The sequence below is a fragment of the Miniopterus schreibersii genome (genome assembly GCF_964146895.1).
Source record: "Miniopterus schreibersii genome assembly, chromosome: 6".
Taxonomy (NCBI): Eukaryota; Metazoa; Chordata; class Mammalia; order Chiroptera; family Miniopteridae; genus Miniopterus; species Miniopterus schreibersii.
In genome coordinates, this window is record NC_138107.1 from 61,095,694 (window position 1) to 61,111,645 (window position 15,952).

Genomic DNA, 15,952 nt, shown 5'->3' on the forward strand with positions numbered 1-15,952 from the left:
CTCTGAAAACGGGTGGGCGGGAAGCGGAGACCGTGTGCGGGGATGAGGCAGGCAGCTGCCCGCAGCGAAGAAAGAGCACGGGGACGGCGCCAAGAGGGGCGGAGCGGTCTCTGGTCATTTGAAAGAAGGGAAGACAGTATAGATAAGCCTGGGGGGTGCAGACCTGTGATACAAACATTACTGCGTCCAGAACTGAATAAGGCTTTGGAAGACACAGATACAAAGACACAGTCTGATTCTAAGTGCTTCCTGCACACTGATGGCTCACTAAATAATTACTGAGTGAATTAACTCACAAATCAGTATAAGGCAATGTTCTCCACCTTCAATAATAATAGTAAAGCTTTCTACCAAATCTGGAACACCAAGCACTGTGTCAGGCTTTATATATACAAGTATCCCTAATCTACACAACCACCTAAAAGGCAGACATTATATTATTAACACCAATTCAGAAATTAAGGAAGCCAGAATTTCAGAAATGTGAATAATGTCCCCACGGTTACAGAGAGCAAGCAAAAGCAGCAGAGCTGAGATTCAAACCCAGATCTGCTTAGCCCCAAAACCAATGTCTTTCACCTCCAGACTACTGCCCCGGTGGTGAAACATCTTAGATAAACAGTTCCTGCGGTCCTAAAGATTATGCCTGATGTTGTAGGCATTAATTTACTTACCTTACTTTTTTCCTATTAAATTTCATCTTCCTTGCGGGACTGTCACTTATTGTTATAATCCTCACATTGCCTGTCACATATTAAACGCTCAATAAACATACACTAAATAAGTGACAAAAAAATAAACCTTTTTTCAGTATTTCTAAAATTTAGAATTATTTTATATTCACAGGCTTCAACAGTCATAAAATAATCATGCTAATATTTTTTTTCTGGTTAATTTGGAGTGAAAACATTCGTTTCTCAAAAAAACTACTGTCCCATTTTTAATCTACATAGGTTAGCTTTCCTACAAACATAGTAGTAATTTTTCTAAATATTGTACAGTTAGGTTACATAAATTATTTTTAGCACTACAGGCCCTCCAGAAAGTGCCCTTGTTTTTGAGACAGTCTCTCACTACATCCTTTACGGGTGATCCCAATCTTCACTCATGGCTTTAGTCACCTACATTTTGTCACTTGCAAATTTAACTCTGGACTGTGGTGGTAGCTGCTATATGTTCAACCAAACCTTATTTCTTTTCCCCCTGGTAACAGAGCAAGATTATGTTTCCTATCCCCCTTTACAGTTAAGTAGGGCTATAATACTAAATCTAGGCAATGGAGCGAAGGTAAAAGAACTTATGCTACTTTCAGGTCAGGTAGCCATCCTGTGCAACCATCAAATTCACAGAAAAAGAAAGTAACAAGGTGGTTGCCAGGGACTGGGAAAGGTGCAAATGGCAAATTGTTGTTTAATGGATACAGAGTTTCATTTCTGCAAGATGAAAAAGCTCTGACGATTGCTTGCACAACAATGTGATTATCCTTAACAGTGCTGAACTATATACATAGAAATAATTAGGATGGTAAATTTTATGATATGTGTTTTTTAACAACAATAAAAAAAAGAAAGTAATGAAGGCTGTTATGGACTAAATGTTTGTGTCCCCTCAAAATTAGTTATGCTGAAGACCCTAATGACCAATGTGACAATATTATAAATTGGGGCCTTAGGAAATTAGGTTTGGATGAGGTCTGAGGGTGGAGTGCTCATAATGGGATTTATGTCCTCATAAAAAGAAGAAGGGAAACCACAGCTCACTCTCTGCTCATTCATGCATGGGGAAAAGCTGTGTGAGCACATACAAAGAAATGAACTACTGACACATGCGACAACCTGAATGAACCTTAAAAGCACTATGCCAGTGAAAGATGCCAGACACAAAAAGTCACATCTTGTATGATTCCATTTATATGGAATGTCCAGAATAGGCAAATCCATAGAGACAGAGTATTGCCAGGGACTTGAGAGACTGGGGAGATGGGGAATGGAGGGAATGAGGACTGACAGCTAAAGGCTACGAGATTTCTCTTTGGGGTGATGAAAATATTCAGGAATTAGATAGTGGTGATAGTTGCACACTCTATGAATGTACTAATGTCCATGAAATCGTATCCTTTAAAAGGGTGGATTTTAAGCATCCAGGACAAGTGTAAGGTATTAAAAATCCCAAATTTTAAAAATGGTTTCAGACTCAAAGCTGTCATGAGAAAAAAGTGAGAGAAAAGAATCAAAATAAGTGGCATGTTTGTAAAAAAAAATCAAAAACAATCTTTGCTCCCCTGAAGAGGAGCATGCAAAAAATGGGGGTAACCCCCCCACAAAACTACACAAAGTGAAAACATATCAGTATTAGTGATATTCTCATAATCCATTATATACATATTTTTGGTAATCTAACATGCTGCGACATACACCCTTCCTCTCTTTTTAACAGGGCTGATAAAGTTCACAATTACCATTCATGTCTAGACTGACTCAATGAGTGATAACAGGAGATTCACAAGCAACGGGAATAGGAAAGAGGAGAGGGGTGAAAGCACTGCTCATCTACTTCATCTGGAAAGAACAGAAAACTCTCAAAGTGCTTGATCTGAACTTATATTTTCCTATCTTGGGAGCATGCTTAGAGGCCTCCAAGGCAGGATTCTCATGTTCCACAGTCCCTTCAGGCCCCAGGAATCAGAGCCCTCTCAGGGGTTGGGTAGAGGGGCTGGTTGCCTCCTCTCCCGGCCTCCCCCCTCGGCCTGAGGATGGTTTGTGAAAGATGCCACAGAGATGCAGCTTCACAAGATCCTGGGAGGGAAACGCAAACAGGGCGCCTGGCTGTGGAGCAATCTCACCTGGAGCTGTGGTTCCTAAGCCTGCCTCTTCAATGAGAACCCAGGTAGGTTTTGACAGTACAGGTTCCCAGGTCCCGTCTCAGAGATTCTATCAGTGGCCTGGTGTGGACTAGAAAACTGAAGAACAGCCCAGTGGGACTGGTGCCGTGGTTCTTCTACGGCTGTTAGAACCACAGCGCACAATAAGTGTTCTCTGTCTGCCTCACTGCCAGGTTGTGAGCACCGTGAGAACAAAGGCCTTGCCTTTTCATCTCTGCGGTGTGAGCAGCCAGCAGAAAGCAGGACACTGCTAGTGCTCAGGCATGTTTACTGAGTAAGACAACAAACTGCCATCTTGCTGTTTTTAAATTTGAGACTACACTCCCTCCCTAGGCATAAGTATAATTTAGTCACACCAAATACACAATTGCAATGTCAAATTTTCTCCTAAGATGTGTCTTTGGCAAATAGTGAGGGTCTCCCCTATTATTTAAGAGTCTACTGATATCCTGCCCTTGATGAGGTGCTATCCTAGTTAAGTTTGAAAAGAACCTTGCAGATAATGAACCATTACCTTTCCCAAATCATTACGTAGGTCAGCATTCTAGTCTTAACGATCATCATCACATAAAGCTCTCCCCCGTGACTCCACACTGCGGCGTGGCCCTGTGCTGCCTGCCACTGCCCGGGCACGGGGACTGATCTGAACAGTTTTAACAGACAGGTAAAGGCAAATACTGATAATCCCTTTAAGCCCATATTGCAGCATTTGCCTCTTGGTTTCCTTTTCTATTTCATTAAGTAGCCAGGACAAATGTAAAGTATTAAAAATCCCAAATTTTTAAAATGGTTTCGGACTTAAGTAACATAAGCAAAGAACAAAATTATCGGTCTTCTCAAACATGCACTGATTTAATACGACCTATATTTTGGTTAATGACACTGTAAGTTATATTTTAGCAGACTCTAGGCATCCCGAGTATTTTAGCTTTTTTTTTTTTTCTTTTCTGGCTACCCATAACAAGCTTTTACACTGTAGAAATCATACTAACTGGTTCCTTCCCAGCCACCTGCACATCTGAATGGTGGGTGTATGGCTTATGATATGCCCTTCCAGGAACATGTCCACCACATGGATAAAGTTTAACCTCTATTCAAAAAACAGTTTGTATGGAACAATTACATGCATGGTTCCTGTTTTTTAAATGAACTCTCTAATTCTGTACAGTGTATATAAAATGACACATTAAAAAAATATCTGAGATATTCCTTGCAGCCTCAGAGGCCAGCCAGATGTTCTGATGCAGTGGTTTACACTATCATCCATAGGGAGATTATAATTCAAATAAAAGTCCTTTACAAATGAATCAGACTTTAGTCACTTGAGACATGTGAGAGAGAGAGGAAAAAAAGCCAAAAAATCAAGAGATCCTGAAAATGATATTGCAAAGTATCAAAAATCTCAATGAAAAACTTGAAGTGGTGCTAGAGGGTGAAGGCTCAAGGAAAGTCTCCAATTTTAGGGCACAGGAGACTTTGTATTGCTGGTCAAAAAAGAGAAGTCTTTGAACTGGGGAGTGGGGAGTAGGGAAGGCATTTTAAGGGGAAAATTCAGTCTTTATTTTACTTTGGCAGAATACATGATAAGTACTCCTTTTCCACACTTAACTCTTCTTACCTGCTACTAATTAACATCCTGATATGCTTTATGACTTGAGAGACATTTTCTCAAGGGTTCTACATTTAGCGATTAACTGTATACTTGGCATCAGAAAGATTAAAAGGCTTCTAATTAGGGGAAATGAATTTATATTCTGAAAACTGTTAGCGAAAAAATTAGATGAGCTGCTGCTGGGAGGCAGATCCAACTTTTCTTCAGTCGTAGAGTGGCACACAGAGTAAGGGCTATGAAGAATGAACACATGAGCTAAAGTGGAACTTAAAGAATATTTTCATTGGTTCTCACCACCAAGTGGATTAGATGTAACTGTTGATTGAGGGCACATTTAACTGCTGGCCCAAGAGCAAAAACAACATGTACTACTCTTACAATTCTTTGTAAGTAAATACAATGTCAAAATAAAAATTAAAAAACAAAAAACAAAATTTAAAGGACAACTTGAATGGAGGGGAAAAAAGTCATATAATTGGTGGTAACTATGACCTGGGGAAAAATTGTAAAAATGACTAGAGAGCTGAACCAAGCTAGGCACATGTGACTGAATACTTACTGTCTTTAAAAACCCTGCCTCTTTGAAACCCACCGAGTTCAAGAGTTTTCTCATAAAGAGCTAGCTCCTATTTATATTGATTCACCAGGCTATTCTATCTTTTCGTCTAAACTATTGTTTACCAGCAATGACTAACCTACCAGCAAGGACAACTGCTGTATGACTCTTTCTTTGGTACATTCCTTAAGTGATTCGTTACAGTCCTGGACAGGCCAACCACTGGAATGCCCACCACACACATAACCCTACAACCTCTTCTCTGTAAACTGCCAGACAAGAACAGCACACTGGACCCATGATTGGAACCTGACTCTGGGGGAGTCAATCCATAAACTGGCCAGAGGCCTCTGAGCTGGTCTTGCATAAATCTTCCAATAGGGATGGCGGTATCTAACTAGGCCTCTTTTGAGGATACTTGGCATGAACACAAGAGGGACAGTTGAACTACTAAAGAGAGCTGACCAAGTCTAAAAGATCCACAAACACAAGCAAAAATCAGTGACAGAGAAAGCATCCAAGTCACAATGATGGGAAAGCAGGTTTGAAGAGAACATACTTCTGTTGCTAAGGTGGCAATGAGGCAATATAGCTGCTATATTATATCTACTTTGAATATCCCCCAAATTATCTTCCAATCATCAAAATATACTGCTTTTGCTAATCCCATGACCCTAGCAGCCCTTCACCATAACTAGTGTGAAAAGCACTGTTCCAGTTCATAAAGTAGTCATAGCTACGACAAGAGTGTCCAATCAGTGGGTGTCGCAAGTGAACTGTTCATCTACAAGAATGTTTCTTCTGGAACTTAGGACATACTTATGGATAGCATGGAGGAGTCTTACTAACTCCCACTTGCAGAGGGTAAAGGCAGGAGTAGTAGTTAATAGGATGTTTTCACTTATAAAGATTTATTCTGTAGCCCATCATACAGCACTGCCAATGTTCTCCCTTTCTAAAATACATTCACAGCATTTGTTTCAATTTTCCCTGATGCCAGCATTATTTAGGAATCTTTCAAAATGTCCCAGATTTCCTCTGGAAAAGGTATATAAAAATAAACCACAGATTCTACCAACTAGCAAAGGTACTAATTAAATGAAGATATAATGAGAAGAGAAAGTAGCCTTGAAGACACTTAGTAAACTATTACCTCCGATTTCCCCTGATAAGTAGTTTTGAAGCATTAATGATTCTAAAATATGTTCTCTCATAATATTTTTATTATGGACTTATCACTTTGATGCTCTTGTGTCTATCTTTCCCAACAAAATAGTAAATACTTCAAGGACAGTGTTGTATTCATCTTTGGACTTCTCAGTGTCTAGCACAGTGCCTGGCATATAGCAGGTTCTTGATAAATACATACTGAGTGAATAAATATTGAGGAAAATGAATAGATCTGATAATAGTTCTGTCTAGTTTTTCTTTTATCTTTTCCCTCTGGGCTATAGCCTCACCCCCCCACCCCTTTCCTTTTTTGTGAGTGTATATATACAGATCTCACATAATCTATAACACCAGTGTCTGTCTGCCTGGCTCCCAAGTAACCATTAGTCTGAAGACTGCTAGCAGACCTATCTACCTGATCAGCTGGCCTCAGACCTATAATAGCAGCATTAGGGATAAGATAGTTCTGCCTCTGTTCTTTGCTTGGATGACCTGGCAGCCTTTTTGGGGGTCAGCCTTTGTAGCCAAGTAAGTTTCTCATAATCACCTCAGGACCTGGATTTTTATTTGAACCTGCCTATTTTTTTCTTATTGGCCATGTGTAGTCAAGGACTCACATACCTCAACCCTTGAGCCTCCTTGAGTCACAACAAGTACTTCATCTTATGCTAATACATACTATTCTTTAGTTTTCCATATGCTGTAATCAACCTTCCATTCAAATATATTAGGGGGGGAAAAAGACATAAGGAGAATACCACTGAAAGCAGACATTATGTTTTGTCTTTTAGAATCTTTCAAAATTCCTAACATAATAAAATACCCAGAGTAGACACACAATTATTGAATGAGATAACAGGTTGAAGCCTAAATTGAAAGCTCTTCCTAAGTTCCCTCCATGAATTAAATCAACTTACATTTACACTTTAGTTTTCCCTTTCTTCTTCCCAACTCATTTTTACTGCTCTTGCTCGCCTCCATGGGAAAATTAATATGTGTCTTGAAGGGTGATAACTGACAGTCCCTGAGAGGGACAAAAACACCTTACAGTTCAATAAGGTTTGCATTTTTCCATAATCATATATTAACTAATCTCACAATTTAAATAGATCTAAAGAAAAGAAAGTCTTACCCAGCCTTAGCAACGCTTATGGTTTGTTGCTCCATGGCTTCATGGATACTGGTTCTATCATGCTCTTTGAGGCTATTAAACTCATCGATACAGCAAAGACCTGCATCTGCAAGCACTAATGCTCCAGCCTCCAAATTCCATTCTCCTGAGTCTTTTACAGCAGTTACCGTCAGACCTAAGGAAACAAGCAGGCTGTGTTAGCTTTTATTTTCAAAAGGTATCTTATACCTATGAAAGGGAATAAATACCTACATTTTAAAGGGCAGGAAAGGACATAGAGTCAAGGCTTTTATTTGTACTCTACCAAGAATGGATGGCATCAGGACAACTATTTCAGGTTGTCACTAGGTCTTGGAATATCCTATGTTCTAAAAACCTAACAAGCATTACTGAGTATTTTGTAGCAACCCAAAGTCCTCAAATTATCTGTCTGTCCTTGGTAGGAACCCTCACTGAGTGGTCTAAACTTTAGAAGGAGCAAACAAATCTCCAGAGATCTTATGACAAGAGGTTTAGTACTATGTACTATTTACAGAGAAAGGTCCAAAGACAGAGAACAGTGGATATTACAGTCAAAAAAGAAAAGTTTGCTCCCAGTCACTGAGGATTCTCTTCATATGTCTTATCTGACTTTAATTCATCCTTTATACCAATCAATAAAACAGAGTGGCAAAAGCAAAGCCTCTGGGGTCACCCAGACTTGGATTTGAATCCTGGACTTCTCATTCTGGCTATCATATAGCAGGTGAGTTTTATAACATATCGAGGCCTAGGTTTACCAACCTATAAAAGAGGATAACAGTGGAAAATATTTTATAGACTCTTGAATATTCAAATAGAATATAAACAAAGCTCTTTTAAAAAGGTGTATGATACATAATGAGTATTTATAATAACTATTGTTGATTAAAAAAATTGATAAACCTCTGGCTAGACTGAATAAGGGGAAAAAAAGAAGACAAAAGTTACATGTATCAGGAACGAAAGATGGGACACCACTATAGATCCTATAGATACTGAACTAATGATACAGAAATAAAATTAACAACTCTATGTCCTAAGTTTAATAACTTGGATGAAATTGTCAAAACCTTTGAGATATATAAACTGTCAAAGTTTATCTTAAAAAATTGTAACTTGCATAATCTTATATATGCTTTGAAAATTGACTATGTAGTTAAAAACCTTGCAATGAAGAAATCTACAGGCTGAGATGACATCATGGTGAATTCTACCAAACAAATTTACAGAATAAATAATACTAATTCTATACAAAATTTTCAGAAATGTAGAAAAGCAAGAAACACTTCCCAACTCATTTAATGAAGACTGAACTATCATGGTACCCAAAATAGATAAAGACATGGTAAAAGAAAACTATAGACCAGTATCCCTCATAAACATAGATGCAAAATCCTCAAAAAAAAAAGCATAGCAAACAATACATAAAATAATAAAAGATCATAACTAAGTTGGGTTTATTTTGGGAATGAAGGCTAGTTCAACATTCAAAGATTTATCAATGCAATTCTCCGTATCAACAAACTAAGGAAGAAAAAGCAAAGGATAACCTCAATAGATACAGAGATAACAATTGGCAAAACTCAACAATCATTCATGATAAAAAAATATCTCTCAGATAACTAGGAATAGAGGGAACTCCTTCAATTTGATAAAGTGTATTTACAAAAATCCTTCAGCTAACACTTAATGATAAAAGATTGAATGCTTAGAGCCCCATACCCCTTCTACCCCCAAGATCAGAACAAAGCAAAAAGATTTCCTCTCAACACTCTTTTTCTTGAAAGGGAAAACTAAAAAAAATTTTATATACTTACAGACAATATGATTATGTAGGAAATTACAAAAATTACAAAAAAGCTGCTAGAACTAATAAATGGGTATAGCAAGGTTGCAGTTTGCAAGTCAACATACAAAAATTAATCTTATTTCTATATATTAGAAAAAAATTAGAAACTGCAATTTTAAAATAATACATGATAGCACCCAAAAATATGAAATACCTGGGTATAAATATTTTAAATGATGTGTAAGATCTGTATGCATAAACTACAAAACGCTGATAAAATCAAAGATAACCTAATCAAATTGAGATATCCCCGTAGTTAATGAATGAATTAAAAAACTCAACACTTTAAGATGTTTCCCCAAAGTGCTCTCTAATTTTCCCCCAAATGTTCTGTAGATTCAATACAATTCCAAATAAAATCCTAGCAGGATTTTTCTTTTTATAGAAATTGACCAGGTGATTATAAAATTTATATGGAGAAGCACAGAAAACAGAAGAGTCAACCCTAAAACAAAGTAGGAAGTCTCACATGACCCATTTCCAGATTTACTAAAAGGCTACAGTAAATCAATTCAGAGTGGTATTGGAGGAAGGACAAAAACAAATAGAATAGTGGAATAGAAAAGTCCAAAAATAGGCCCACACATATATGGTCAAGTATCTAAAAGTAAAAGCAATTTAATAGAGAAAGAATAGTCTATTCCACAAATAACTGGACAGTCTTATGCAAAAAGAAAAAATCTATCTTGATGCACACTTCACATGTAATACAAACATTAAATCATAACAAATGAAAGATCTAATGAAAAATGTAAAACTTGTAGAAGAAAACACCTGGCTTTTGGTTCAGCATTTAAGGAGCTTAGAAGTTACTATTCCATCTTAACACCAAGTAAAAACCTGAATAAAGTGAGAAATCAATAATTCTGAGATCCATCAGAGAAACGAGGTCACAGCGCAAACCCCTGCCCCCCAAATTAAAAAGACATAAAGACAGAGAATCACAACTTACCAGAGCAGAAACTTCCAGGGGAATCTGTACTGGGAAAAGAAAGTCTGAACCATAATTCTCAAATTGCTAGAGGCTCAGTATGGAGAATTCTGAGAATTAAAATCTCCAGAGGAACCCAGTCATTGGGGGCAGAGAGTTCCCACATTTTTGTGAGTTTTAATTCCAGGAGCTCTAACAGGTTCTCACACTAAATACTGACATTTTTTCTCTGATATTGTAAGCAAAGAGATGGAAAGTCTAAGAAATAATAAAAAAAATTCTAAAGATGAAAAACACTACAAAAGAAATGAAGAATGCTTTTTGATGGTCTCATTAGCAGACTGGCATGGCTGAGGGAAAAAATCTCTGAGTAAGGATAGTCAATAGGAACTTCTGAAACTGAAGAGCAAAGAGAAAAAAGGTGGAAAATAACAGAACAGAATATCCAAGAACTATGAAAACTATAAAAGGTATAACATAGATGTAATTTATGTAATGGGAACAACAGAAAAGGGGAGAGAAGGAACAGAAGCAATATTTGAGGCAATAATGACTAAAAAAGTCCCCAAATTAATGTCAGATGCCAAACCACAAATACAGAAAACTCAGAGAACACAGAGCAGGAAAAATGTTAAACAAAATTTTACCTAGGCATATCATATTTAAACTTCAGAAAAATCAAAGATGAAGAAAAAAACCTTGAAAGAAGCCAGAGGGGGAAAAACACTTACCTATAGAGGAGCAAAGATGAGAATAATACCCAACTTCCCTCAGAATATTTTAATATAACCTTCAAAATACATTAATGCAATAGCATTCACAAGTGAAGATATAATCACACTAGGCTCTGCACTGGTTAGATAACATCTAGAGCAGGAGTCAGCAATTTGTGATTTGTGGGCAAAATCTGGCCCGGACACCTGTTTTTGTAAAAATACTTTTTTTGGAACACAGTCGTGGTTATTATTTGTATTGCCTATCGCAGCTTCATATTACAACGGCAGAGTTTAGTAGTTGTGACAAACATTGAATGGCACTCAAAATCTAAAATATCTGTATCTGGCCCTTTATAGGAGGTTGCTGACACCTGTTCTAGAGTATTGATATCTACACTTTGAGACATCAAATTTTAAAAGAAATACTAATTTTTAAAAAAGGGCAAACAGATTATGAAGGACATGTTAATAATACCTTAAATTTAAGGAATAGTTTATAACATGGGGTATAATTAGCCTGAAAGAAAGATTTAGAGAAGTGAAAACAATGTTTATATATTTAGAGAACTATCCCATGGAAGAAGCATTAGACTAATTTGGGGCAACTTCAAAAGAAATAACCTAGAACAACATGTAGAGTTTTACAGGGGACTGCTGGATACATTGAGATGTTTAAAAATGTGGGATACTTTACAAAGTAGTGAACTTTTCCTCAAAGTAACTATTTAAAGCAAAAATGGAATGTCCATTTGTCAGAGGTAAGTGTAGAAAGGTATTCATGCAATGAACAAGTAGCCAGACAAAAGAAAAATTAGAAAACACTGAGATGAAAGAAAATGAAGATACACCACACCACAACAATGGGATGCAGCTAAAGCAGGGCTTACAGAGTAACATAGCTATAAATGCCTACATTAAAAATAAAAATTACAAGAATACTCAAGACCAATATCTCTTATGACTACAGATATAAAAATCCTCAACAAAATGCTAGCAAACCACATTCAACAATATATAAATAGGATTATACAGCATGACCAAGTGGGACTTATCTCAGGAATACAAGAGTGGTACAACATCTGAAAATCAACTAATGTAATATCCCCATATTAATAGAGTAAGGGACAAAAAACATATCATCATCTCAACACGATCTTGAAAAAAAATTTTTTTGAGGACTCAAACTTCCGACTTGAAAACTTCCTACAAAGTATCAATAATCAATACAGTGTGGTAATGGCATAAGATATAGATCAACAACAAAAATTAACTGTGCAAAAATGAACCCATACATTTATGGCTAATTCATTTTTGATAAGGGTTCCAAGACAATTCATTGAGGAAAGAATAGTGTTTTCAAAACATGCTTCTGGGAAATTGAACATCCACATATAAAAATAGGAATTTGGACCCCTACTTGACACCATATACCAAAAATAATTCAAACTGGATCAGGCTTAAATGTAAAGCGCTAAAAGTATAAAATGGTTAGAAGAAAACACAGATGTAAATCTTCATGGCCCTTGATTAGGCAATGTTTTTGAAAAAAGACACCAAAAGGACAAGCAAAAAAAAGACAAAATAAATTGGGCTTCATCAACATTAAAAGCTTTGTGCTGCAAATGACACCCCCAAGAAAATAGAAAGATAATCCACAGAATGGAGAAAAACTTTCCAAACACAATAAATATGTCTCTGATAAAAGACTTGCATTTAGAATAAAGAACTCTTTACAGCTCAATAACGAAAAGACAAATAACCTCATTTTTTAAATGGCCAAGGATCCAAATATACATTTCTTCACAAAAGATATACAAATGGTAAATAAGCAAATGAGAAAACGTTCAACATTTTTAGCCCTCAGGGAAATGTAAATCAAAAAGACAATGAGACACTACTTTACATACCACCCATGTCTATAATCAAAAAGACATAATAACAAGAGTTGGGAGGGATGTGGAGAAATTGGAATGCTCATACACTGCTGGTGGGAATGTAAAATGGTGCAGACACTTTGGAAAACAGCCTGGTTGTTCCTCATAAGGAGTTAATCACATGATCCAGCAATTCCACTCTCAAAACCCAGCGAAATAAAAACATATCCCCCTCCCAAAGAAATTTGTACACAAATGTTCATCCCAGCATAGCTATTATTTTTTAAAAAAGTCACTATGTAATCATACTAGGGGTACTTGTAGGTAGGTTCTTTGTATGCTGGATTCAAGGCCTTAGCAGGCACAAATCTACCAACCTAAAATTCACCAATTAATTACCTATTAGCTCATTTGCGAAACCTTTCTCCTTCCTATCCTTTCTGGTTTTGACCTTTTCTAAACAACCCTGCATATATGACCTCCAATCTCACAAAGCTTACTTGCCTAGCTCTGTCAAGCATATCTCCATTTAATGTCATTTATCTCTATAGTAACCAAATAAAAAAGCTGCTAAGCTTAAGCAGTGGCTTTGTGCAAGCAGTGGTCTAGCGAAGAGATGTTTTAACGATCTGAGTCCTCTCTCTACTTATGACCACACTTCTCCTGGTTATCTGGAAAAGGGCCAAGCCTCTGATGAATGGGAGAGGTGGATGGTTAGAGAGGAAGAATGGAATGTAAAACATGAGAAGATGGATTATAAGTGGAGACTGAGTTCAAGAGGAAAATGAGTTCAGAAGGAGCTTCATGTAATAGGACTAAGAACACAGGGCAAAAAACTAGGTACATGAAACAGAAAATAATTATTAAGCATTCCATTAATACTCTTCTGGTCAGAATATTAACATCAACAAATTGTCAACAATAAACATAATTATGGTGCTTCAGAAAGCAGACTGATCTCATGGATAGCTATCCAAAGGATGTTCAACAGTATAGTCTAGCTATGGATAAGGGCTGAGACACAGCTTATATCTTCAACAAAGTTGTGCCCAGACGGACGTGGCTCAGCAGTTGAGCATCGACATAGGATCCAGGAGATCGGGGTTCGATTCTCGGTCAGGGCACATGCCCGGATTGCGGGCTGCAGCCGATCAATGACTCTCTCATCATTGAGGTTTCTATCTCTCTCTCTCCCTCTCCCTTCCTCTCTCTTTAAAAAACCAATAAAAACATATTAAAAAACAAAACCAAAAAACAAACAAAGTTGTAACCTAATGGTGGGTAGCAATGAATGCGAAACAGTGAAAATGTTATTAATGACAGGAGCAAAGAATGGGGGAGGGGGATACACATATGGAAACCCTAAAGTATAAGAATGCATTTTCATTCCAGGATTCATTCTATCCTCCCCGCCCCTGCAATCATCCCTTCTGTAACAGGAGGCTTTACATCTGCAGTGTCTCATGGGAAGATTCCCAAAGCTTTGCCTTGGCTTGGGCCTCCTCTCACTCCCAGTATATACCTGGGCCAACCTCATTCATGGAGCTTTGTTCCTAAAAAGTTCCTTAAAATCAAGTCATTACTACAGTGTCTGCCAGCCTGTGGGTTCTTCCAGGAAATGATACCAACTGCTTTTAAAATATTTTTTAAAATATTTTAAAAAACTTTTAATCGATTTTATCTGAATTTAATTAGCCAAGTTTAGTGGTTTCATAAAGTCCACTCTAAGTATTACCTGACACAGTGAACAGAAAGTAGAGAAGCACTTGGTCAGTACTTAAAGGAACAGGTTTCTGAGTACCTCTGTCCTCATTTGTTATATGGAGGTGATAACACCTTACTCTCCTACCATAACAGGATGTTTTGAGGCTCAAAATGTATCTATACATACATAACACATCACCACAGTAGGACTCCCACTCTATCTAATGCACACAAACAACTGGGCTTGAGGAAACCATTTTTGGAAGGTCCTATTTGACTGTTTAATCCATTGACAATAAAATGGGACCCCACTCTAAGTAGTTTTCCTAAATGTGGGAAAGCCTGGTATTAGCTGTCCCATATTGACTTTTTTTAAAAAAATATGTTTTTATTGATTTCAGAGAAAGGAAGAGAGAGAAACATCAATGATGAAAGTCATTGATTGGCTGCCTCTTGCACGCCCCCTACTGGGGGTCGGGCCCACAACCTGACAGGGAATGCAACGGTGATCTCCTGGTTCACAAGTAGAGGCTCAACCACTGAGCCACCCAGGCTGCAACATACTGACTTTCAAGACCATCAGATGAAGTTTCATCAAAAGTGACCTACTTAAGGATGAACAATGCCCGAAGAATTACAACTCGAAATTCTGGGCACTATATTAAGAGATATTCTTCCAGCATAAATTATACTTCAGAATTAATTTTCTCGCCCAGCCTGCGTGACTCAGCTGTTGAGCATCCACCTATGATCCAGGAGATCAAGGTACAATTCCTGGTCAGGGAACAGGCCCAGGTTGTGGCTGATCCCCGTGCAGGAGGGGCGGGGGGAGCCCTCGATCAATGACTCATCATTGATGTTTCTATCTCTCCCTTGCTCTCTCTGAAATTAATAAATGTATATTTAAAAAATTTTTAATTGATTTTATCTCTGAATTTAATTAGCCAAGTTCAGTGGTTTCATTCACAACTCTTAAGGAAAAAAAATAATGGTTTGTAAAACGCAGCCAATAACTTAAACCTTTATACCACTCTTATTTCGTAAATAGAAACAATTCAACACCTCATAAACGTGCTAAAAGCTCCCCCTTTTCCAACAATGGTAGTTAAGCAGCATAAATGAATCCCCAGTGAATGTCCATGAATCAAGCAAAAGCTCCTCAAAACTTGTGTGTGGTGCCTGCCACAGATTTTTATTTACTGACAGTTTAGGTCATAAATTTTTTTAAAAAATCACACTTGGTATGCTTTTTCTCTACTCTCCTTTTCCCTTACATTTATTGCTCTTTGGTCTCCTGACTTTCATGTTGTCCTTTTACGCTCCTGTTATGCGCATGGAGCGGCAGAAACATGGGGTGTAACTGATCACATCCCCAGCACTCTTTTCCTCATTCTAGGGCTTCCCACAGCGGAAAGGGAAGAAGACCGAGGCGCAGCCCAAATACTGCCTATTCAGATTTTCCAGGCAAAGTGTGTGTGCAAATGGGTCTGCTCATCCTACAGTTTG

The 15,952-nt window shown here is 37.5% G+C and overlaps 1 protein-coding gene across 3 annotated transcripts in view; it reads right to left on the reverse strand.

The window, feature by feature from the left end:
- The window catches only part of MCM9 (minichromosome maintenance 9 homologous recombination repair factor), a 60,665-nt gene that overhangs the window by 12,677 nt on the left and 32,036 nt on the right, over positions 1-15,952 (reverse strand). For all 3 annotated transcript variants that reach the window (XM_081139986.1, XM_081139985.1, XM_081139987.1), the window contains exon 8: positions 7,352-7,526. In XM_081139986.1, the coding sequence (XP_080996112.1) occupies positions 7,352-7,526 (175 nt within the window). The remainder of the gene's footprint in view (positions 1-7,351; positions 7,527-15,952) is intronic.